Raw genomic sequence first — 24,920 nt, 5'->3', positions numbered from 1 at the left:
TTCTTGGAGACTTGAGAGGGGTGATCATGATGTCCCTAAGGAATGCTGTCCCCTACCCCGATCTGCCTCTGCAGGACCCAAGCTAAGGAGTAAGAGGCAGTGACCACTGCCAACTAGCTCTGAAGGTGAAGTGAGGTGCATGCCAAGGGCAAACCTAGTCCCAGATGGGATGGCACTTGTTCTAATCCTGCTTGGTCATGCCTAAGGGCCCCATGTGCTTCCCTATCCTCTTCCTCTCCCTGTGCCTGATGCTCACATATTTCCCATTCGTTTCTCAGTGTGGCCTTTCAAGAGCATTCTCGGGGAAACCACAGCTGTTCCACCTGTAGCTGTCCCCATGGCCTGAGCCCTTAGAGGCCAGAATGTCCTGGGATTTCCCTCAGACATTCTTAGACAAGCCCCACCCCCGACACACACACTGAGACCTGCCAAAGGGGTACAGCTTCACGGAATAGCATAGGGATGTCTGCCTGAGCCTTGGAACACCCCAGGCATTCCCTGGCCTCACCTTCCGCCTTTATCTGTAAATATAAAGATATGGACACACGGGACACGCTTGCTCATCTTTTTTCTTCTTGGCATCTTTCTCTTCCATGTAGAACGAAGTGCAGTGTGGGTTGGCTCTCTGATGGGATACTGGGCTGGAGGGAAATGTTTCTAGGAACCTACAGGAAGGTCAGAACACCGCAGGAGTTTCTGAGCTCTCCCGACGGGAGCTTTTCTTTATATTCTGAAGGCATCCCCACTGTCTGCCTGCAGCCAAGCAATGGGATTACTTTATTCACTTTGGCTCCAAGGTGACACTTCACTGTATTAAACAAGAGACAGCCTCCTTTGAAGGCGTCCATCCACATCCATCCTGACACCACCCACAGCCAGCCACCACTGCTTCTGACCTGAAGCCCTGGCTGCCAGTCACAAAGGGAGATTTTATGCATGGGGAGAGAGAGAGAGAGAAAGAGAGAGAGAGAGAGACAGACAGACAGACAGAGGGAGAAACAGAGAGAGGAAGACAGAGGGAGAGACAGAGACAGAGGGAGAGAGACAGAGACAGAGAGAGATAGAGAGACAAAGAAACACAGAGTCTGATTGATTATAGGGAGGGGGAGGGCCTTCCTCAGAGGGACCCAATTGCCAATTTTAGAAGCAGCAATGGTGGGCAATTCTGCCTTGCCCCAGTCACCACTGAGGTCTTGGTTCCTCAAGGAGAATACATCCACCAGAACCTTTCACCCCAATATTTATCAACCCTACACTCTGTGAAAGACATGGGAATTTGGTTTTCCTCTGAGAGTAGGAAAAAGATCTAGAAAACAGAACCAAGTGAGTAGAAGGGACAATTTACTGTGAGGACACAGTCTATGAGTGGGTGGCCTGCCACTCACAGAGAGCAGCCTGTCTGTCTCTTAGCCAGGCCCACCCTTCAGGAAAGGGGCCTGGGTCATGTAGCAGAAGAGAAGGACACAGGGGCTCTTCTACACCCTCATCATCCCGGGTCCCTGGGGTCTCCCTTACTCCCCAGGACTGTTTCTTCAGGATACCAAGCGGTCTGCAGCATGCACATACCTGAACCAAGGGGTTGACTAATGATGTGGGAACACACAGCCCACTTCCTCACCCCCGCCAATTTTCTGAGAGGAGAATCTTCCCTAACAGCAAATCTATCACTGACAGGTCCAGCTGTAACTCATGTGCATGGCCCATGGGGTACATGGTTCTCAGCCTTGCCCAAAGTCCTATCCCACAACCCACAGCCCCCACCTTCACCTAGCCCTCCATCATGGAACTTGGAGGCTAACCCCCTCTATGTCTCCATCATGCTAGTCTGAACCTTAGCTCTCTCTCATGGAACCTTCAGCTCTAACACTGGGACATTCCTGGGCAAACTGGTCACCATGGTGTCATTCTCTAAATCTTTCTGAGCCTAGCAGGTGGGTTCCATACATAGAACCTTACTGACTCCCCATCCCATGCCATTGACCTTGCACTTTGTGCTCCCTAGGAAACCATTTTACTTATGTATTTCAGACACAGCTCCTGTGGATCCTGAGACACCATATGCCACCCCACAATCTTTGGGGATCAAGCCCTCTTCCTGACCTGATCTCACAAGATTCTGTCCTCTTGGCCTCTATCCCTAGATGTTCCAGGCATTGTCACTCCATCTCCGAGTTGAAGCGCAAGGCCCCAGAGCAACCTTGAACTCCAGGCCAAAGCATTTCCATGACAGATCAAGAAAAACAGCTGGGCTGCCTGCCATCTCATAGCTGGGATCCACGTGACTGTCCCCAGGCCTCCCACAGATCCTCACCTCACCCATTGTGTCCCCTCCTGGGGTTTTGCACCCCAAGTGTCAAAGACTCCATTCTCTTTGTGTAAACATCTTAATTACATCTTTAATGCTCTCACACATGGTGATGCTGTGAGTTAAATTACAGCTTTGTGCATCCTAAATTACTCACAGCCCTCCAGTTGCTCAAGTGCTAACGTATTTATAGCATCTAGAGGCAGAAATAAAACCAGAGCGGTCCCCATGGGATCCTCCTAGCCCCTCACCTCTTGATGTGTGGTATCTGCCCAATGGCATATGGGCCACCCCCGCATCCCCTCTAGCCAGCAGAGGACAGCGATGGTGGTGACGCTGGGGACGCGCCTCTGTGCATGCGCATGTGGGAGTCCCAGTGTAGAAAGCTGCCCCATCTTTGTGATCTACTCTGCCCAGATGCCCCTGGTATGAAGCTCGCGCCTCTAAGACGGAGAGGGAGACCAAAGGCCGAGACTCTCTTCCACATTCCATGAACACCGAATGCCCCTTCCTGCATTTAGGGCAGAAGGGAAAAACTAAAACCAGACTTGGTTTCTTGGGTCTTTTCCTCAAAGGACAATCCTTTCTAGGCAACCATAACTTTTCGTACTAGCTTCTGGCCTTAGACTGCCCTTAGACCAAAAGGCCTCTCCCAGAACCCCATATTGGAAGGGAGCTATTTCTGGAAGCAGGTCAGGCCAGCTTTTGGAGCCCACTGAAGAAACAGAGTGGACAGAGGAACCCAGCCTTGTTTCCTTCTTCCGTGTAGCCCTGAGCACTGAAGGAGAGGAAGCAGCCTATGGTGATGCTCCACTGCATACCATGGGGTGGGAGTCAGCTTGCCAGATGGAGCCGATGCAGAGAGCCTCTGTCTTACTCTTACGCTGGAACAGGTACACATCTGTGTGCAGCCCATTCATGCACATGCATGAAGCCTTTCTCCACATCCTGAGGGAATTGCATCTTTCCATACCCAGTCTCCCATTTTTCATCTCCCTCAGCTACCTTGGCTGCCAGTGACATGTGGCTGGGAGACTTTGTGCTCACCCACTCACCATAATATCCTAACTATGCACTGCCCTGGGTTTGTGTAGCCCTTTTCCTGGCATCTACTGGGCATTTCTAGCTCTGTCCCTGGGCCTCCTGGGTCTATAAAGGGTACTGCCCTAGCTGAATGTGGTGGCGCATGCCTTTCATCCCAGCACTCAGGAGGCAGAGGCAGGTGGATCTCTGTGAGTTGGAGGCCAGCCTGGTCTACACAGCAAGTTCCAGGCCAGCCAAGACCCTGTCTCAAAAAACAAAGAACCCTTCCCAAAAGGTGTTGCCCTTCCCTGTCCCTATCATCTGGGGGGTTGCCTCTCTCTACCCTAGAGCAGGCCCCAGGCCAAAAAAAAAAAAAAAAAAAATGCAGTCCTAGATAGAGGGGAGTCTGCCTCTCTTCTCCCTTGCCCTTCAAGCTCGTGCCCTTCCTTCCCATCAGAAGCAGACCTTGACGTGAGGGGTATGGCCAGGAGACCAGAAAGCCAGCAGTGGTTTTTTGCCTTCCTGCACGAGGGCTGCCTTCCGTGCCGGGCCATCAGTTCAGAAGTCAGTGGCCAGATGGCTAGCCTGGTCAGAGGTCTCTCTTCAAGCTTGAGTCAGTGGGTGGGGCCTCAGCACAGCTGGTGTCTGTTGCAGCCCTTTCCTGTCCTGTGGTGGCGATGGCTCAGGTCCTGAGATAGATCTTGACAGTCAGGAAGTGGGCAGCCAGTGCTGCCCGCACCGTGGCGGGTATCTTTGTCAGAGGTCCAGGCCACTCACGCGTGGATGGCATTGGCTACATCAGTAAACACCAGCCGGCTGGGCCTCTGCAGTGGGCCTTGGGAAGGGAGGGTGCTCTGCAGGGAAACAGGCAGGGGCATCAGAACCGTGACCAAAGCCAGTCCCTGATCCAGTCACTTCCACCCTCATTTCCTGGTGCCTGCTTTTGCCTGGCACCAGATATGCCTTCTGCCTAGAATGCCCTTCCACCAAGCTCGGTCTAGAAATGTGACCTGGCTCCCGTGGCTCCTCCCTCTCCCAAGCCATTCCCAGCTTGCCCTGTCACCTTGGCAGCACTTACTACGGGCTTAGTATTGAATTAATTAGGCATGTACTTCTTTCTGCCAGCAGGAAGATCTCACCTCTGACCCTCTTCCCCCCAGGACGGGTCAGACCCGGACCCTTCGTGGCACTCCGGCTTTGGAGGGTCTGGGAGAGCGGTAGCAGTGCTCAGGTGGCCCAGTGGCTCTGACTGCATAAGGGAATGGGTGAGGAGGAGTGTCTGGCTTGGGTCTTCACTGCCCCAGATCGTCAGAGCCAAGGATTCACCAGCCTACTCAGAGGTGCCTCTGCTGAAGAACCTGATCCCACTCACAACGCACTCAAGTCCATCGATCCTCAGGGACTAGAGAAACCTAAGAGTCCTTGGCCCTGTCAATCTTGCTTTTAGTTTTCATCTGTGTGGTTTTCTGCTTTCCCAGCTAGTACATGAGGGTTCACAGAAGAACCAGGATTTCCATACGTTGACGAGAAAACTAGGCTTAGAGATTCCAACTGGGCCTCCAAGATCTACAGGCTGTCAGAGCCCAGCCAGGCTGGATCCCACAAAGCCTGGCTTTGTACAGTGAGTCTGTGAGAGCCACAGAACAACTCCAGCACTTTCTAAACAACTCTGAAGAGACCCATACACTCAAAGCTGCCATCTCATCAGCTGGCAAGGGCTGGCAAAATGCATGGGAAGGATGGAGGGTGGGTAGTAGGAGACAGGTCAGATCCAGGCTGGGTGGGAAAACTGGCCAGTGCCCACCTTGCCCTGTGTGGCCTGCAGGGAGGCAGCAGCTTGCATGGAGGCTGCATCTCGCCCATGTTCCAGGAGTTCCTGCTCCAATTCATCTTGCTCCTCCGTGGGGTCAAAGTTGTACATAGGCATGAGCTGGTGGCGTAGCTTCTCCAGCCTAGGGGGAGGACAGAGGCTGTTTGGGAGTAGGACAGAGCCTTCCTCCTTCAGTCTTGGTGACCAAGAGAGGCACACACCAAGCTTAAGGTACCCCAAGTCTTCCCTCAGGATTCACTGATAGGCATCTTTGAACCTACAGTACCAATCTGACTCTCAGATGGGTAGCCTTAGAATGATCATTCCAGGCTCTGGCTATAGGAGCCACAAGGGCTGCCTGGGCCAAGATTCTCCTGCAATCCCAGCCTCTATGGACTGAGGCAGAGGAAGGGAGCCAGTGCAGCCAAGTTAAGACATCAGGGCAAGGGTGGCTGGCTGGTGACCATTCCTACCCTTCTTTTCTTTCCCCACACCCCAATGCCAGGGTTACATCTGTTTTCTCAGAATCTTCACACCTGCCTGCCTGTGTGTGAAAGTGGCCATCCCCAGTCACGAGTGGGCGGAAGAGGCCTTGATCTCCACCCCGCCCCCAACACCCAGTGAGAGGAGCCTTAGTGCTGGGCCTCTTTCTCCTTTCCCACTCATAGCCCCTGGATCCCAGCCCAGCCCTTCCAATGGGCTAAAGCTTCAGGAACCATCTGAGAATTACCTCTTCTTCTTCCTGATATATAAAACCTGCAAGAGAAGGAACAGCATCAGATGCTGAGAAAGGGAGATCCCCACCAACCCAGCACGCCCTCATGGTGGGGGACTGTAGAGGATGAAGAGAGGAACACGTGGGGGTCCCCATCCCATACAGACATCTTACATGTATGCTTAACATTCACCCCAGCCCTTGCCTCAATAAGGTCTTGCTATTACCCTAGTCTCGCCTGGAATTCCTATGTAACCCAGGCCAGTCTTGAACTCTCATCCTTCTATTTCAGTCTCCGAGTGCTAGAATTACAGGCCTGCACAGCCACACCTGGGTCCTTTGATAGCTTCAGATGCCAACAGACTGGAGCCTTGGAGATGGGGGCCAGGCATAGGAAAATTAGTTAAGGCTGTCTGGAATTGACTGTTTCCAGCTCTCCAAATCCTGACTAACCTCCCACTCAGCATCTGCCTGGGACTCCTCAGTGCTGAAGGGGAAAGGGAAGACTTCTGCATGTCCCTTCCCCTCAATTCTCACTGAAGCCCTTACAGGCAAAATCAACAGTAGGTCAGCAACAGCCAGGCTGCAGAACAGAGGCTCTAGGCAAGGCTCTGCACATCTGAGCCCCAGGGTTACCCCTCAGAACTCTTGATGCTAGAGGAGCCTAAGAAAGTCCCTGGGTCCCTCCCTCCCTTGTCCAGACACAAAAGTAAAAGGCTGACAATCAGATACTATCTAGAACTCCCAGGCAGGAGTGGGAAGCCTTGGTACCAAACATTAAAGAGAGAGAAGGTGGGGATATTTAGGGGACCACGTCTAGGCAGGGATTCCAAGGACTACTGCCGCCATCTGCTCTTCCCCAAACCGACCATTTTTGAATGTCAAGAATATGACAGCCAGGTGGAGTCATGAATAACTTTGATCCCAGTACTTGGGAGGCTGAGGCGGGCAGATCTCTGTGAGTTCGAGGCCAGCCTGGTCTACAGAGTGTGTTCCAGGACAGCTAGTGCTACATAGTGAGACCTTGTCTCTAAAAATAAAAACAAACAAAACAACAGAAAGAGTATCACAGCTTCTGCTTGGGGAAAACCACATCCTTGAGTTTGTTCTGAGCCCCTGTGGCTCCCACAAGTTTTGTAGCCAACTCATAGCTTGAATCTGTTTAATTCCCAAACTGGCCAAGAGCTTTTCCCATATGATTTCAAGTGGAAAAAAAGCTACAACGTCCCTAGCTCACCCACCTGCTCCAGGGAGTGACTCCTTGCTGTCCGAGGGGTAGATGGAAGAGACACTCAGGTCTCTGAGTCATCCCCAGCCCCTTCCACCCTGAGCTCCAGCCACAACACCTCTGCTTTTGCTCCTTGGCCTCGTGGCTCTCGCTCCAAATCTCTCCCCTCCCCTGTGGTCTGTGACTCAGGATAACCTCAGGGAAAGCCTGACAGAAACTCCATCCAGCTTGCACGTCTTTGCCCTGCGGCCCCTCCACCCCAGCTCAGGACAGGCTCCCACTTCCTTTCCAAACCTCCCTGCCTTTCACTGTCCAGCCTCACGTCTCCCAGGGAGCCTTCCTGCTCTGCTCCTACCTGTACCAAGCTCTTTTCACACTCCTGTGTGAGGCATGAGGCTGGCATCAACTCCTCCATGTGCCCATGGCATGGCTCAAGGCTGGCAAAAAGGGGATGGAAGAGGCATTTGGGACATTTCTAGAAGTCTTCCCCTATGTGCCTTGGAGCTCTTTCCTGCCCTCCACTAGCTTTGCCTTACCACCTTCTGCCCCTCTACTTCTGGTGGGAAGGACGTCCACTCTGGCCGAATGTCCCTTAGGGACAAAGAGCAAGGCAGCCTTATCAAATTCCTTGTCAAAATCTTTTGCTTAGAATTGAGACAGACTCTAAGCTGTTAAGGTGTCTCCCGCTGTTTTAGCCATCACATGGGTGCTGAGGGGAAGCACCACCATTCTCCCTCATTCCTATCCCAGGAGAGCTCTCCTTCCTGGCCTCCCTCTGTGTGTGATGCATCCTGGCCCTACTGGCCAGCCAGCAGTTGTTCCCTGGCATCCATCCGGAGCCTGCAGGGCCCATATGGCAGCCCTAGTTTAACACTAGCTCTAGCCAGGCCTTGGATGACTATCCCTGCCTTTTGTGTGTGTGAGCATGTGTGTGTGTGTGTGTGTGTGTGTGTGTGTGTGTGTGTGTGTGTTTTGTTTGGTTTTAGCCCAGTGCTGACGACTGAAGCTAGGACTTTGCATCTGCTGTTCATGCACTTGACTACTGATCTACATCCCTGGTGCCCCAGTCCAGCTGTTTGTCAGATCCACATGCTCCTAAGCTTAAGGCTAGCCACCCACCGATTGTAAAGGGCAATGGGCACAATGCCATCATTACTAGGCCTTCTAGGGGACTCCAGGTGCATCCCACTTTCCTTAGTCTTAGGTTGTGTAATCCCTAGTGGCTCTTTGGTGACATTCTTTGTGTCTGTCACTGTAGAAGGATACTCACAGTGTTCTTCTAGATCACTTCTGTTCTGATGGCTGCCTGCCCCTTCTTGTGACAATGAGGTCAGGCTCCTATCTAGAGTCAGAGCTCTGATGTTTCTTCCCAGCTGTTTCTGACCACACAGCCCACATAAAACCCTCTGCCTATTAACCTATTCGTCATAAGAAACACAGTCAGGACCTTGTCTCTTCCGGCACTGTTGTCTCCCAAGGGTAAAGGAGGATACTTAGTAGATAATTACCGAAAAAAATGCATAAATGAACTGCTAGCAGCCTGCCATGGCTAAAGCATCCCACCAGACTCTGTAGCCCATAAAATAGCCCAACCACCTTCTGGCCTCTACTGCTACTGGAACTCCCACACTCCTTTGCTTCACTGCCCTGCATGGGGCTCACAGAACCTCCTATCTGCCTCAAAACTCTGCCTGTCAAGACCCTGTGTCTTGACCCCTCCCCAATCCCAATCTTATATGCCCCAGCTCAAAACACCATGTATTATTCAGACGCATTCCTGGCTCCTCCAGTTAGAACTGCTTATCTGGGTCCCAGTAAATAAATCTTGGGGGTAGGTGGGAGGGAATTGCATTTTCATTAATGGACAATTGTTTTCTAATTAGGTTGTCTATAAGTCTAAACACTAATCACCCTCCCCGCAAAGGACAGTGTTCTGGGCCTTCTCCAGCTTGCCCCGGCTCTCACCATGGCCACAGCCAGGCCAATCACTGTGATGATCCCAAAAGACAGAAGCATGGTACCCACACCAGCTGCACCACCTGCCATATCAGGGATTCTGGTGCCATTGAAGCTTGTGGTTTCTGGGCTGAGGGTGGTGGTCTCTGTGGTAGACCCTTCAGTGGCAGGTTCCAAGTCAGGCTCAGTGGTGGGTGGGTGGCTGCTGAACCAGCTCTGAGTGGCTGGGACCCTGGGATTCATGTTGATGCTAGGAAAGTGCCAGCGCTCAGTCAACCTGCCCACTGACTTCTGACGTGAGGAGTGTCCAAGGCTGTAGCCCCCACCACCGTGATGACCACTGGCACAGCCAAATCCTTAACAGGAGACCCCTGTCTCCCTGGGTTCTAGAAAGGCAAGAATAAAAGCAAGAGTTACAGCTAGGGGCATAGCCAGGGATAAATCCCTCTAGAATCTGAAGGCACTAAGGAAGTAAAGATTTCAAGATGGAGCTAAGTTCAGGAAGTATTAAGACACAGGATTTGCCTATGCTTCCCATATGGATACAGGGGCATGAAAACATGGTTATATCGATCATACGTGGAAGATGGGAGAAGATGCAGAGGCCTGAAGGGAAACGTCTACCCTTGCATACATATCTCTGCATTCTCGATTTCTCCCATTCCTACCTCCTCATTCCTTACACCCCACACGTCTCTCATCCTGCGTGGGAAAACAAAGCCCTGCAGCCTTTTCCCTCCTTGATGGGAAACGCCTGCCTAAGATTCAGACAGATCTGGGTTTTGAATCCTGAACATGCTGGATAACCTCCCGCAAGTCACCGCTTTTCTCCACTAATTTCTTTCCAAAGTGGAAAATGGTAAGAGCAACCCCATGGTGTTGTAGGGTTAGCGGCACGATAGAATGAACAAGTCCCTCGGGGTGGGGGGGAATTTAGCTGAGCACAGGGCCTGTCCCCAGGAGGCACCGAGTCAATGTTCCAAATCCCCATCACTACCACCACCAAGCCAGGAGGAGGGCGGCACAGCAGTCATTGGACCTGTGTGTCCCAGGCTGTGGTTGGGGCTAGGGTAGGGCTGGTGTGGAGATACTGAGAGGCAGGAAGGATGGAATGAGCTAGGTCCTCTGGCAGGGTAGTTGGCAGGGGTGGTCATATACCACCTCCTTTCACTCCTAGAAGTAAGCCAAGGAGTTACATCTGCAAAGGCAGCCATGAAATGCCCACTTTGAAACGCCTTCTCCTGTTTCCCTCCTATGTTGGAAGCAGAGGGTGGAGATCACTCAGCCCCGTGGGTCTTAGGTAAAGCAGAGTGGGAGGGAGTCCTAGCAGAGGTGCAGAGGGGCGGACCTAGATAAAAAGGATCCTTAGCTTATGGCTACATACATGTTTCTCTGTGTGGCTCAGAGGTGTGCATAGGATCTTGCAGGTGCAAGATTATGCGTGAGAGGTGTGCACATCATGGTCCCTTAGGAAGGAGCAAAACTGGCAAAGGGTCATGCATGGAGTAGACTTATTCCTTTCTGTCCTCTCCAGCTTAGCTCAGCACGAAGTCTCAGGTTCACTTCTGGGCTCTGCCACTGATCCCAGCCATGACCTTGGACCAGACCCTTAACTTAGCTCCGAGTCTCTGTTTATTATGAGCCAAAGGGAGAGAAGGCATCCTGCTGACTATTTTCTTGGCCTGCCTCGGGGTCCAAAGGGGAAGGGAAGAACACCGGGGTGAAAGTGGTGGGCACCGCGACCTCCTAGAAGCTGCATGCCATTCTCCATCAGGTCTCTCAGTCCTCCCTGCCTCAGTCCCCACGCCCGCCTCCACGACCCTGTTATTCTTCCATTCTTCCTCAGAAGCAGCCGATCTCAGGCACTTACTTAATCCTCTCCGGAGCGCGGAGCTCAGTCTGAGAAGCTAAGGGTGGTAGCGACGGGCGGGCGGGAGGCGTGGGCGGGGGGAACACCCAGGCCCGGGCGTTGGGGGCGACAGGTCCGACCCAAGGTCCGCCTTCCCTGAACGCAGGGATCAGCTAGTATTAGCCTGCACCGGCTGACAGCCTGAGCTGGGGTGGGCTGGGCCGGGACCACGGAGGGGGTGGGGCTGGGATGAGCAGCCTCGGGGGATCCCAGGAGCCGGAGTGCCTTGCCTCCCGGCCCCCTCCGTGCCTCCGAGCCCTGATTGGGTGCCAGGCCTAAAACTCGACCAGCATTGGCCTACTCGCCTGTCGCTCGGATATAGCTCCGCCCCCAACGAGAGCTAGGAGCTGAAACCCTTTTGAACTGCCAAAAGAGATTCTCAGAGACTACCTCTGACCCTGGTGGCCTGCCGGAAGTTGGGCAGCGGACTGTAGGTGGCCAGATCCTTTCTGGGCCAGAATTCGGGTCCCGGCCAGCTCCGCCCGCACTGGGACAGACTTGTAAGCCGAAAATGCATAGGTACAGAGTTTTGGCGAGAGCTCTAGGGGAGTCTTTGAAGCCTAATTGAACGCTGGCTTAATCTTCTACTGAGTTTATGTCCTTGAACAGCAAACTGCTTCTCTTCCTTTGTCTCCGCTTCTCGCTTAGATAGGAACGCTGATGAAAGGGCTTTTTTGCTAAATTTTTGGTAAATGACTCCAACTATGGGGCTACAAATGAAGAATCTTCAGTCCAGAGATATTGAGAGCAGAATGGAATTATCTGAGTGACATTATAATGATGTGCCCTGACCCAAGCAAGCCTACCTATACCCCTCATAAATTCATGTCAGGACAGAGGCACTAATTCCCTCTACTCCAGACTTATATCCCCAGCCCTTTAAAACTACCCCCACCTCCATCCCATCCGTCCCATAGACAAAGTATCGCACTATTGTCCAGGATGGCCTGATACTATGTAGCCCAAGCTGTCCTTGAACCAAGGCAATCCTCCACTTCTTGGGTGCTGGAATTTTGAATTTTAATGGATTTTTATGTGTAAGGATGTTTTGTCTGCATGTATATCTATGCATCATGTATGTTCCTGGTGCCTGAGGAAGCTAGAAGAGGGCATTGAATCCTCTGGTACTGGAGTTGCAGACTGCTGTTAGCCTCTGTGTGGGTGCTGAGAATTGAGCCTAGGTCCTCTGGAAAAGCAGCCAGTGCTCTTAACTACTGAGCCATTTCCCCCGGACTCCCATGTACTGGGATTTATAGGTGTGTACCAGTATACCTGGTCCAGCCCCCAAATCATGACTTATTATTAGTTATGAATGCTTGGCCTTAGTTTAGGCTTGTCCCACTTGCTCTTATAACTTATATTAACCTGTTTCTCTTCATCTACGTTTTGCCTGGGACTTTTACCTTTCTTTCTTTCTGTATGTCCTGCTCTGTGTCTGTCTGTCTGGCAGCTGCCTGCCTGGCTGACCCCAGTGCCTCCCTCTCTTTCTCCCTTATTCTCTCTCGAGCCTAGATTCCTTCTTCTCCTTATTCTCTCGGTCTGCCAGCCCTGCCTATCCCTCTACTGCCTAGCTATTGGTTATTCAGCTTTTTTTTTTTTTTTTTCCCCGAGACAGGGTTTCTCTATGTAGTTTTGGTGCCTGTCCTGGAGCTTGCTCTGTAGACCAGGCTGGCCTCAAACTCACAGAGATCTGCCTGGCTCGGCCTCTCGAGTACTGGGATTAAAGGCGTGTGCCACCGCCACCCAGCTCAGCTTTTTATTAGACCAATCGGGTGCCTTAGGCAGGCAAGGTGAAACAGCAACACACCTTTACATAGTTAAACAAATGCAACACATTTTTACATAGTTAAACAATTATTCTGTAGCACAAACAAATGTAACATATCTTAGTTAAATAAATATTCTACTCCACAACACAGCCCCCACCCTTTCATTCCAATTTTTTATTTTTTACTTTTTGAAACAGAGCTTCTGGTCTCTGTGTCTCCACCTCCTGGGAGCTGGGATTTATAAGTGTGTATCACCATATCCCATTTATGAGAATCAAACCAAGTATTGTGCATGTTAGGTAGGTGAGCATATCAACAACTGAGCTACCCGAATGAACTATTTTTTATTTTTATTTTATTTTATTAAAATTATGCGTATGGGTGGTTGGGTAGGTGTGTGCATGTGAATGCAGGTGTCCATCAAGGTGCTTGGAACTGAAGTCTGGTCCTCTGCAAGAGCAATATGTGCTCCTAACCGCTGATCCATCTCTTCAAGGTCCCTTCCCACCTTTTTGATTTTGAGACAGGTTTTTACTAAATTACCCAGGCTGGCCTTGATCCTCCTGCTTCAGCTTCTCTAGTAGCTGTGATTACATGCCTGTATAACCAGGTCCTGCAACTGCTATGAATTTTATAAAAGGCGCAACTAAAGCCTAGAAAGGTCTGAGCACTTAAACAAAGTTAAGCAACGAATTGCCAACAAAATCAGGATTCGAATCTAGTTTTCCAGCATTTGCTTTTCTATCTGGTCCAAATTTTATGTGCATGTGAGGTCGAGAGGGTCTTTAGATACCTAGTCCCTTCCCGAAAACAGAGACTGCCCCCAAACACTGGAACCCAACCACACGCTGCTAGAGCCAGCTTGCAAGCTGTTAGAACAGCACCCTTCCTCCTCTCTTTAGCCTGGCTCTCAAACCCAGCACAGACTGACACCCGCCCGGTTTGTTTCCACCCATACATCGCCCCAACTGGATATGTAAACGTGTGCTTCAAGCCATCACTGCAGGCTGGAGCCACATCTCTGCTGCGACCTTAAGGAAGACTAATGCGTCTGGGACCCTACAAAGCACCTCACACGTCCCCGCACTTTCCCACTAGTAGGGCTGCGGGTGGGTGCGGGTCAGTTCAGCCTCCCCGCCCTCCCACAGTCTTCAAAGGGGGAACCGGTAGCTGTAGGAACCCTAGACCAGGAAGACGTGGTGCACCGGAGCACTTTCTCAACTGCACTGGAACGGAAACAAGGCGTTAAGGGAGGGTACTGCAGGCTACGCACATCCGGGGGCCGACCCTGGGGCTGTCTCCCGGTGCCGGCGTGTAGGCAGGGTAATCGTGCATTTCCTCTATCAGGTATGCACCAGAGGAGGAGACCGGGGTGGGAATGTATGACCACAACATTGCCTTTTGAGGCCAGGCCAGTCTTATCCCTCACAGTCGGGGGAAACAGGCTTGGAGAGAGGGCGTGCTTACCTGAGCCGTTGATAATGTCCTTGAGGATTTGGGACGGAGGTTGTGTCGAGACTTCGAGCTTTGCTTCCTTCCGGAACTGGGTACAAGTTGCTTCCTACTTCAGCCCTGTCTTTGAGACTGTGGCAGTTAGCACGTGCTCAGCAGATGTTAGTTTGGACCTTACTTAATTTGCTTGGAAGTAGAGGGGGCCACCGATTTTAAGTTTTCAGATAACTTATTTGTGTTAAGTGTAACACTTAATTTTTCAGCCTTCAATTTATGCTAATGTCTGGGGTTATGGGCTAAATTAAAGGGAAAAATTCAGCTTCCAAACAATGATGGTGCATACAGAATGTCAGAAGCAAAGCTCCCAAGCAGGGCAGTCTCCAGCCGTCCATTAGTGAGTTCTTGGTGTGTGGTGTACTGTCTTCCAGACCCTTGACATCCATTGGTCGAGGCACCAGTCACTGAAGAGCTGGTGTTATTTTTCCCACATTATGATCAAACTGAAGTCAGAAACAATGATTTGACTGAGCTCACACACACACATATGTCTGACATATGCCCTACTCCCAAACCCACACCTTGACTATTAGCAGGGACCAAGCTCTACCAATTAATTCAACCTACTTAAGCTGGAAAAAAAATTACTGGCCAAGACAAGAAGAAATCAAACAGGTAGTTGAGGATGTGAGTATAGTCCAGGAGGTGGCAGACTAAATACACATTCTTTTCAGGCAGCTTTTGAGTCTTTCCATATTCTCCTTTAGGGTGACAACAACATCTGAGAAACAGAATACTGGAGAACCAGAGCCCATGGCTGATCCTTCTGCACCTAGCCCAGCCTAGGGATCACTCCCAGCACCTCTCCCTGTGACTGGTATCACAAGGGAGACTTAGGAACTTGCAAACATTTCTCCAAGACATGAAGCTTTGGGGGCGAATACTTTGGACCCTTCTATCTGGTCCCAGGGGAAGGACGGGAGCCTCCCAGGGTTGGTCCTTCAACTCATGGAAGCTTCATTCATCTCTGACTGGACTGTTGAGTGCCACAGGGGTGGTCAGCCAGTGGACACAGGTCTTTGAGGAGAGAGGTATCCCAGAGGCCCGGGAATCCAGTGAGTACATCGTGGCTCATGTCCTTGGAGCCAAAACAGTTAAGTGCCATGTTAGGGAGGGAGAACTCCAGGGAACAGATACTGGGGATTTTTGTTTTGTTTTACTTATTTTGGCTCAATCAGTGTGCTTAGATAAAACTGGTGGAATTTTGCTGAACAAATGTTTCAGGTAGATACTTATTCATTCATCCAGCAGACTATTACAGTGTGTTCCAGGCACTACAGGTTCCGGGATGATTAAGTGGCTAGTGTTGGGTCTACAAAGTGTCGAGCCTATCCACACAAGAGACCTGGGGTATGTCTCTAGACCAAGGGAACCAGTCACTCACATTCTCCTTGGGGACAGTTTCAGAGCCTGAAACCAGAACTTTGGACCAAGCCGCTGACCCCTAAACAACTGCAGTGCATCCAGGAACTGTGTGGCCATCGGTTACAGAGGTAAGCAGCCATGGACAGATCTGAGGACTCCGAGTCAGGAACAGAGAGACTCAGCCTTCCCTACTCCCACCAAATTATGATTGTGGAGGATTACAGTGTCTGAGGACTAGGGAGCTGTTGGGGTCAGGAAGTGGCAAGAGAGGGACTAGTGTAGTCAATTTACAGAAGGGAAAGAGGGTGGGCCTAGACTGTGTATCCTAGGGCATTGCAGACAGGACCCTTCCTGATAGCCTTTGGCTACAGTAGTTCTCAACTCAGCTCTGGCCTTATTAATCCTGGTTCTGGTACTGATGACCCCCTGGATGCTCCTCTTGCAGGATGCCGGTGCAGTATATCCTTGGGGAGTGGGACTTTCAGGGGCTCAGTCTGAAGATGGTACCCCCAGTGTTTATTCCACGGCCAGAGACGGAAGTGAGTATATAACTGAGACGGGTCAGGATGGGGCTGAGAAAAGGTTCGAGGTACTTGTCTTGCCCCAGACTTCCTCCAGGGGGTGCTGGGGCCCTATGGCTGCCATTCACAGGGGTAGTGACCTTCCACACGTGTCTTGCTGGCTAGGTTGGTTGAGCCACGATAGAGGACTTCTCTTGCCCTGTCCCTTCGACTTCCTTCACATTCCAAGCCTCTGCCCCAGCTCCAAGGACAGGAAGTGACATAGAATGCTCCAAGTAGTGTTGTCCCAGTGCTCAGCTCATTGTGGCCGTAACTTAGGAGCTACCCTGTAGGCCCATGGCAGACTCAACCCATGGGAAATAAATGACCCCCAGCAACTTAGAGAGCAGGGGAGAAGTAGATAGGGCTCCAGCTGGACACCTGGAGGCCTGGTGTGAGCAGTGTGATTTTATAGGTGGTTGCTACCTGCTCTGGGCTCAGACGAGTGTTGGCCTGTCAGGCCAGGGTATCTGGGACTCAGTGGTTGGCTTAGGTCTGTTGTCTGGTCAGGTGATTGTTTGTGTCAGTCCTTCAGATTACCAGAACTGGGGATTGTGTGGCCCATGCGTGCTGTCCCTTGGGGACACACCCTGATCTGGGACAGATGTGTCTCTGTCCTTCTTGCACATCCCCCTTATTTGATGGCAGAGCTGGGAGATAGAGATTGGACTCTGGCGTGAAGTGGGGCTGCCTACAGGATGGTGAGCAAAACCAGAGGGTGCTAGACTCTGGAAAGGATGGTTTCTGGAAAGATATCTTGGCATATAAACATTCTCGGGAAAAGTCCATCCCCTTCCACCTTTCCTAGCAGGGCCTGTGGCTATCTGTCCTTCACCCTTTCAATCTCTGTCCCTTGGTCAAGAATCCTCTGATATTTCTGGAGAGATGGCTCAGTGATTAAGAGCACCAGCTGTTCTGCCAGAGTACCCGGGTTCAATTCCCAGAACCCACACGGTGGTTTACAACCATCTGTAACTGTAGTCCCAGGGAATCTGACATCCTCTTCTGGCCTCTGTGGGCACTATCTGCACACTACATAGGCATACATACCGTCAAAATACTATACACATTAAAAAAAAAAAAAAAAAGAACCCAGTGATCACCTAGTGTACCCCCTTATCATGTGGTTGAGAGACTGAATTTCACTTCATCCTCCAAAGTTGGGGCAGAACTGCAGGAAGTCTGAGGCCTTGAGAAGTCAAAGAGCTGTCAAGGAAGGGACCCATGGGCTGCACCTGAACGTTCTGACTCTGTCCTGTTTAGTGCTGACATAACCTGGATGGGGTCCGAACATTCAAAAGCAGGATGTGGGCTGTCATCTTCAGGCTTTTGGGGGATTACCCTGTAGCTTCCACCAAATACGTGACTTCTGGCCAGGAGACCACTTGCCATCCTTGGAGAATGTCAAGGCTCAGAACATAGAAGGGCAGCTATCATGGTGGGATCTGCCATGCGTTTTTGGATTCTGGGTGTTGGGTGTGAGCTTTCAGCTCCCATGTGCCCCACCCACTCTCGGTGTGTCTGGGCCAGGAAGGGCAGCTCTGCTGCTTGAGGAGGGGAAGAGTGAGGATGCTGTGGTTGGGAGGCCAGGTCTGCCTCACTGTACAGACATTTCTGAGAACTTACCAGGTTTGCCCCAATGTGAAGCCACATCAGGCAGGGGCGCTTTACTAAGAAATGAAGAGGACGTGGCCTGTGGCAGAGAGTGGAGAGATTGGGTGCAGGGGAGGGGTCACAGAGTCTGTATTTTCTATCCATCAAAGGGCGGTTTTTGATGGTGGGTGTGAAAGTCTGAAATGCAAAGTTGCAAGTGGCTTGTGGCCTGATGAGCTCGGTTTTCCCTGGGGGCGAGAGGGTGGCAGTGTATACAGTGGGAAACTGCAAGGCTGGGGTGTGAGCCACCCCATCCCCACTGGTGTGGCATGGCTGTGAGAGGCTCAGTGCTGTCATTGTTTTAGGGAGGCAGCACACATGACTAGGGTCAGCCCCCCAGGATATGATCCCAATAGAGGATGTGTATGGGACATCCTTCTGAGACCTCAGGGATGCTGTACAGGGCTTGTGCAGTCCCATCTGGAGCAGTGGCTCTAGGCAAAACTACCCACGCCCCTTCCCTGCCTCTGTCTCATGTCTCTCCTTCTGTCACTCCATGTTTTAAATTCTTCCTGGATTCAGTTTAAACAGATGATTGGGTCTGTGACCAGCTTGACTAGATAGGTCCTTTCCAACAAGCCAACAGCTTTAGGTAGAGGGAAGGTCTTTACTGCATAGGGAAGAATTTTCTAGACTTCCTGGGTGTAGTCTCGACATAGATAGTTCCCACATAGTCCCCAGATGGTCCTGCGATCAAGATGAGCTTGCCATGGTCTGTGGTCGATGGGAAGGTAAGAGGCCACTGGTGGCAGTGGGGGCCCAGTCTCTCAGCCCTGCCCCAGGTGGCCATTTGCATGGATGGTATGTGTGTCTGAGGTCAGGGATGCCTCTGAGGTGGCTAGCCAGTGTGGGCTGGCTGAGGGGTCATCCTCCAGCCAGAGTGGGCTGTTTGTGGCCAGGAAACCCAGAGAAACTCACACCCCTAACACAGGCTGTTATTTTGCTGGCCGTTTAGTCTGTTGCCTTTACCACAACCTCTCAGTCACAGCCTTAGATTGCGAGCTGTTCACTGGTCATAAGCCCAGTCTGCTGCACACACCCCAGTGCTCTCCACTCATGCCTGGCAGGGCCTGAGCCGAGCCCCTCACCTATAGACAGTGGCTTTTTTAGTGCGGAAGGGGCTTGGGACAGGGAGGGCTGGTCCAGCTCTCCAGCTTCTTCTGCTTTGGACTTGTTACCTTTGGTGTGAGTGAGCATTGCCATGAGGTGGGGGCCCTAGGAAGGACGAAATGCTTTTTGGGACTCAGCAGACAAATTTGAAAGGGGGGTTGGATGATCTGGTGCTGTTTGCTCCACTGGGCCTGGCTGATGGGTCAGGCCCCAGGTCTTCTCATAACTTAATATGACAAGAGAGGCAAGCCCTGGCCTAGATCTTCAAGTCAGGTTGAAGATCTTTGGGTTGTAGAGATGCAGCTGGTCTGCGGAATGAAGATGTTCTAAAGACTGTGTCCCTCAGTCTATCAGACTGTTGGAAACAATGGACCCCAAAGAAGTAGGGATTTCCTGCGAAATCTCATGCACTAGTCAGAAGATGAGCTTGTCTCCCACAAAGGAATCTCATAATCCTAACAACTTGTCAGATCATCTTATAGATGAGATTGAAGCCCATACAATGATGTGTCTGTGGTGGGCAGGACCACACCTTGACCTGCACTGTGTATCCTTGGCCCGCTATTTAAATTGTGATTTTACTTCAGGAATCTGAGGTAGACTTGAGGGGTTTGCTGGATCTCTTTGTCCCTCCTCCCAGTGTGGCCACATTGGACAAATCTTTCTTTCCTCCTCCCTCCCTCCCTCCCTCCCTCCCTTCCTTCCTTTGTTTTCTTTCTGCTTTCTACTTTTAATTTGGCTCTTTTTATTGGCTTATTGAGGATGGGTGGCCAGGTCTGATTTGGGGCACAGTTTGTGACCTCCCAAGTCTGCTACCAGAGATACTTCACAGGGGCTAAGGAAGGCTTCCTTCAGAGAGCTCTCACTTGCTGCTTCCCTCTGAGGTTCCAGAGCCTTGAAGGGGCCTCTGCCATATCCGAGGGGGTTTGTCTTTGGGAAGAGACCACATTGCCCTTTCCCTGCTGCGTCCTTGGAGCCCCGACTCTACTCTGCTTAGAAACATTTCAGCTATGGGACAACAGCAGCCTTCCCTTCACTCCTAGCTCACCCTGTGGTGATTACCACATACAGCTTCAGTAGGCATCAGGTGGGGGGCAAAACCCCAAACCCTCTTGGATTCGTGCTGATGACACCTGAAAGTATACTTTTGCTGCAGTAGTGGGTACCATCCAGACAGGCTCTTACCACACCTGTGCCCCTTTACCATGTTCTGTGTGTGCCACAGCCACCTGCAGGGGTGAGACTGGGTAGAGCTGTGTCCCTGCCCCATTAAGGTAATTGCTTGTCCCTTTGGCCTAGGAGTCTTCTGGGAAATTCCCAAACCCAGCTCTGTGAGAAAGCTGAGGACGCATCAGCCACCCCTGATTTATTTACTTTTCCCCTGTGGTACTAGGGGGTGGACCTAGGACCTTACATGTGCTGGGCAAGTGCTCCTCATTTGAGCTGTATCCTCAACTCCAAGCCTTTGATTCTTGACCACTGTGAGCCACAGTTCAGGCTCCAGGTAGGGTCTTGACCCTTGGGTGTTTCTTCACGAGCCAGTGGTGATGATCCAACCAATTAGTACAGGCGCTAGAAGCAGGACCAGGCACAGAGGAATTGGCAGTCAAATATGGTTCTCAGCATTGCTGTGAGTATAAAAACGGAAAGATGTGGGAAGGGCAGAGCTGAGGTTTATTGTACACATATGCTGCAGGTGAGGGGCCAGGTATATGATTCTGATTCATCTTTACTGTGTTCCTGAGGGGAGCGCTCTGTTCCGCAGATGAGTAAAATAAGGCATGCAGGGACAGAATGACCCACCCAGGGTCTTTGCTGATGTGAAGATCAGTTTGGCCTTGGCTGTCCCTCACCTGCCTTCACTAGGAGCTAACTGCTTGGACCTCTTTGTTAAGGCTCCTGAAGAGCAAGAGTGGCACCCAGTCTGATCCAGACCCTCTGCCTTCCAGGAACTGGTTGAATGGGTTTTAGGGGAAGTGGCCCAGCGGCCCCTTGAAGTGGGAGCCCAAGGTGGTCCCCTCATTCTGGAGGTGGGCTGTGGATCAGGAGCCATTGCCCTCAGCCTACTGAGTCAGCTCCCTGAGGTAAGACCTCTCTGCATCCCTCTGCCCTGCCTTTCCCTGACATCGAGATGGTCACTCACTGTCACTTCCATTGGCCCTTCCCCCACATCCCTCTGCTAGAAGCATTGAAGGAAAGTGGCCAAAAAGGGAAGGTATGCCTAGCCCAGCATGGCGATGGACTCTGACTTCCATCCCTATCTGTCTGGCTAGAGCCCAACTATAGGAAAATTTTGTTACATATTTCTTTCTTTTTGGGAGCTAGGGGAGGGTTCCCAGACAGGCATCTCCCAGAACTCTACCTCTCTTCCTTTGTTCTTGGGCAGAGTCAAGTCATTGCTGTGGATAAGGAAGAAGCTGCTGTTAGTCTGACCCGTGAGAATGCTCAGAGGTATATGGGCTGGGAGGTCCAGAGGGCCGGCACTGGGGAGTTGGACTTCAGGACCTGAATTTGACCTTTATTCTAGTATCCAACCTGCTAGTCTGACTTCCATTCTTGAGGGAGAGGTGCAGTGAGGGTAGCCTGGCATTGGTCCCACCGGTCTATGAATGGATGGACTCTGAGCAATGGCTATATTGCTGATCCAAGAAGGGCTCACTTTCCCTCCTGGTCCTTGTAACCAAGGGTAAAGGCTTGCATCCTATGCTCACCACCACTTCCCCATCTCTCTAGGCTTCAGCTGCAGGACAGGATTCGGATCATTCCCCTTGATGTAACCTCAGGTACATCCCCCTACCCATCTTCTTGGGGTGGGGATCCTGGATAGAGGATACGGGTAGGCGAGGACTGCAGGAATGGGGTAAGAGTTTCCCAGTAACTGTGGACCAGTGGACCACCTCAGACCAGCCCTTGCTGAGGACAGACAAGGTGCTGTTGTTGTCTGCTTGGCTGTCCTGCCCCATGAAGGGACAAGGGACTAGCCACAGGGTCTTGTAGCCCTGTCTGTCTGTCTGCCTCTGCCTCCCAAGCGGTATGAATAAAGGTGTGCGCCACCACTGCCCAGCTACAAGGTCTTTCTTATCTTCTGGATCCTGTATAACTGATAAGTTTAACTGGGGTTTGTTTATTGGCGAGAGATAAACAGATGTTCAAAGGAGAGCAGTTCTGAGCCAGGTGTGGTGGCTGTTATCTTAGCAGTGGGGAGGCAGGAGGACTCCTGTGAGTTCAAGGCCTGTCTGGGGAGGCAGGAGGACTCCTGTGAGTTCAAGGCCTGTCTGAGGAACATAGTGAGTTCTAGACCAGCATGGGATACAAAGTGAAACACCTCAAAAAAACAAAAATCAAACAAAACAGCAACAACAAAGAAAGAAAACTTTAGGACCAAAATACACATGTGCCTCTGTCTCCACCCGGCCTGGAAGAGGTGGTCAGGCCGTGCCCGGCTCATGGCAGGTTTTTCAGAACCCTCAGGTTTCCAGCTCCTGTTCTGATTCTTTTGTTACCCATGGAGCCCCCGAACTTTGTGTGACTGTGATAAACCTGGTTTAGCATCTAGTACGAGTGTGACCCAGAAACAGCCTTAAGGGGTTGGCTGAGGCAGGCCTGCCCTCCCTATGCTTTCAGACTATTGGTTATAAAGCAGAAAGTGGCAAGGCCAGGGGGTGCAGAGCAGAGAAGCCTTTGTAATCAGGCTTATGGGAGGTGGCATTGAATATTGCTTAATGAGGAGACCTTGACAGCGAGCAGAGAGAACACAGACATTCTAGGTGAAGGGCTGCATGTCAGCATGTCCACCCCTGGCCAGCCTGCTAAGTAGGGACTCTGGCTACTAATCTTCAAGTCTAGCCAGGGTCTAGAGACAGACACACGGTATAACATGGGGAGAGGGGCTACCTAAGGGGCAAGGTAGCTTGTGGAGCTACCAACTTTTACTTTGCAGTGGACCAATTCATTCTGTGTATCCGCTTTGCTCACAGAAGGGTGCTGGACACACCTTTTGCCCTGGGGCCCTGTGGACTTGGTGGTCAGTAACCCTCCCTACATCTTCCACAAGGACATGGAAGAGCTGGCCCCAGAGATCTGCAGGTACAGGGGGGTGGAGCAGCAGAGGAGCTCTAGTAGGGTTGCCCTGGGCTGGAGGACTTGCATCTGGAGAAAATAGGTGGGGCCGAATGGGTCGGTCAGCAGTGTCCCCGAGAGGTACACTTTAGATTAGAGCCCACAGCCTTACTGTTGTCTTTGCACTTCTGACTCCTGGAGGCCCCGAGGCTCCCTGAGCCTCCATCTCCTCTTTGAATGAGGAGTGGTGGCCTTTGCAGGACCATGGGAAGGACTTAGCATCGGGCATAGTGAGACCTAATAAAAAGCACTCCCAGAGGGATGTGTTATTTTACACAAGACCAAGGCCTAGAGAGGGAGGGTGCCCTGCTTAAGGTCCCATGAGGACTTGTGGGAAAGCCAGCACTGAAATCTCTGCCTCTGGAAAAGCCATGCTGCATTTACAAGGACGGAGAAGGCAGTGTAACCACATGTCCCTACATAAGCACCGGTGATAAGGGGTGGGTGCTGGCTCCTCTTTTCTGGGCTCACAGAAGTAAGCAGGATCAGTTGTAGATGTCCTCAGATCAAGAGCAGGAGCAGCTGGGTTCTGAGGGAGCCTCATGCCCTGAGGGCTGTCTGTCCGTGGGACTCAGCAGATCTGTCCAGCCCTGCTCTATGGGGGTGCTGTCTCAGGAGAGGGGCGGAAGGTAAAACCTGCTAATCCATTTAGGAACCACTTGTAATGGATCCTCAGCTTCCCTCTCAACCCAGAGTCTGTCCCAGGGGGCCCTTGGTGAAGGCCTGCCTGGCCTGTCAACCCTTTCACATACCCGTCCCCCAGACTCTTACCTGCCACCGTTTTCCTCTTCAGTTATGAAGACCCGGTGGCCCTGGATGGTGGTGAGGAAGGCATGGACATCATTACCCACATCTTGACCTTGGCACCCCGGCTCTTGAGTGCCTCTGGGTATGGACAGCAGCCTCCTCCACTTCCATTGTGTAATTGGCATGCCTTCGCAATCATTGTGCTCCTGCCTCTTGCAGGCCAGACAGGTCGTGGTCCTACCTACTGAGGTGACCCCTTTCTCCTCCGTGTAGAAGCATCTTCTTAGAAGTGGACCCAAGGCACCCAGAGCTTGTCAAGAGCTGGCTTCAGAGCCGGCCGGACCTGCACCTTAGTCTTGTGGCTGTACGTAAAGACTTCTGTGGGAGGTAAGACAACAGTTCCCATCACCATACCACTTCCGTGCTCTCTAGCAGCCCCCACCACTCGTGCATTCCTTAGAGCTTAGATGGTACCCAGATACTCATCCTGTCTCCTCAGGCTCCGGTTCCTGCATGTCCAGAAGTCTGCACCATAGTGTGGCTACTACGTGAACAGCTGGCCAGGATTCTAGCCTGCTGGGTGCCTGGCTGATCCTGATGGAATACTGTTCAGAGGGAGGCGTTAATGCTTTCCATAAACCCAGGCATGGCCCATGGTTCTGGATGGATGCTTCTAGGAGACTTGGAAACAAGGATGGAGTGTTCTTCCTGGGGGAGCAGAGAACAGACTCAAGAGCTGGGTTTCCAGCCTAGCTCTTTCCCCTCAGTGTAGCAGGCTACTTGGTGTTCCTGTTGCTGGAATTGCTATGAAGATGTTGGGAAATGTGGCCAGTAAAGTATTGAGAGAGCAATAAATGGTAAACCAGTGTTTTGTTATCAGTGTTTGTGGGCCCTTGTCCCCCATGTAGGATTAGGCCTGAGAGCCTCCTCCTACTTTAGCAAGTCAAGTAGACTGTGTGGTGGGGGTGGGGCCCAGTGTAAGGACAGCACATGATGGGGGGTAGGGGTATGGAGGCTTAGTCATGGCCTTGAACACCATAGGGACTGCACAGAATAGCTCATTGTTTGAGTTAACATCATCTACCTCCAGCCTAGGTATGCCTGCATACTCTTCCTTGACTGGGCCTAGGCTGAGCATGGGG

At 51.6% G+C, this 24,920-nt stretch overlaps 2 protein-coding genes across 8 annotated transcripts; one reads left to right on the top strand and one right to left on the bottom strand.

The window, feature by feature from the left end:
- Positions 1-3,723: 3,723 nt before the first annotated feature.
- Positions 3,724-11,130, bottom strand: C7H3orf18 (chromosome 7 C3orf18 homolog). The gene is made up of 5 exons (XM_059268568.1): positions 10,908-11,130; positions 9,047-9,423; positions 5,869-5,894; positions 5,133-5,280; positions 3,724-4,182 (listed from the first exon to the last, which is right to left on the bottom strand). The coding sequence occupies exons 2-5, from the start codon at positions 9,278-9,280 to the stop codon at positions 4,102-4,104; spliced, it is 489 nt and encodes a 162-aa protein (XP_059124551.1). The 5' UTR covers positions 9,281-9,423; positions 10,908-11,130; the 3' UTR covers positions 3,724-4,101.
- A 151-nt stretch (positions 11,131-11,281) lies between these two features.
- On the top strand, positions 11,282-24,498 carry Hemk1 (HemK methyltransferase family member 1). Of its 7 annotated transcripts, none has more exons than XM_059268563.1 (11): positions 11,282-11,446; positions 14,932-15,317; positions 15,626-15,717; positions 16,035-16,128; positions 20,862-20,996; positions 21,299-21,363; positions 21,646-21,695; positions 22,890-22,998; positions 23,825-23,920; positions 24,052-24,165; positions 24,278-24,498. In XM_059268563.1, exons 2-11 carry the CDS (start codon positions 15,087-15,089, stop codon positions 24,312-24,314), a joined length of 1,023 nt encoding a protein of 340 aa, XP_059124546.1. In that variant the 5' UTR covers positions 11,282-11,446; positions 14,932-15,086; the 3' UTR covers positions 24,315-24,498. The 7 variants fall into 7 exon arrangements, with proteins under 7 accessions (XP_059124546.1, XP_059124544.1, XP_059124550.1 ...); XM_059268561.1 differs by having other exon boundaries at positions 11,282-11,465; XM_059268560.1 differs by lacking the exon at positions 11,282-11,446 and adding an exon at positions 13,947-14,062.
- The last annotated feature ends 422 nt before the right edge of the window (positions 24,499-24,920 follow it).

This window comes from Peromyscus eremicus, chromosome 7, assembly GCF_949786415.1.
Source record: "Peromyscus eremicus chromosome 7, PerEre_H2_v1, whole genome shotgun sequence".
Classification (NCBI taxonomy): Eukaryota; Metazoa; Chordata; class Mammalia; order Rodentia; family Cricetidae; genus Peromyscus; species Peromyscus eremicus.
The sequence above is the reverse complement of the archived record's forward strand: the minus strand, read 5'-3'. Positions and strand labels throughout refer to the sequence as shown.

What these genes read in the sequence shown, in the direction of transcription:
- C7H3orf18 (XM_059268568.1), bottom strand. Translation starts at nt 9,280, where the DNA reads ATGAATCCCAGGGTCCCAGCCACTCAGAGCTGGTTCAGCAGCCACCCA. An exon ending in TATATCAGGAAGAAGAAGAG is followed by an intron (nt 5,281 to 5,868) that starts GTAATTCTCAGA and finishes TCCTCCCCCTAG; the next exon opens with GCTGGAGAAGCTACGCCACC. An exon ending in TGCAGGCCACACAGGGCAAG is followed by an intron (nt 4,183 to 5,132) that starts GTGGGCACTGGC and finishes GTTTCCCTGCAG; the next exon opens with AGCACCCTCCCTTCCCAAGG.
- Hemk1 (XM_059268563.1), top strand. Translation starts at nt 15,087, where the DNA reads ATGAAGCTTTGGGGGCGAATACTTTGGACCCTTCTATCTGGTCCCAGG. An exon ending in TGTGGCCATCGGTTACAGAG is followed by an intron (nt 15,718 to 16,034) that starts GTAAGCAGCCAT and finishes CTCCTCTTGCAG; the next exon opens with GATGCCGGTGCAGTATATCC. An exon ending in TACTGAGTCAGCTCCCTGAG is followed by an intron (nt 20,997 to 21,298) that starts GTAAGACCTCTC and finishes GTTCTTGGGCAG; the next exon opens with AGTCAAGTCATTGCTGTGGA.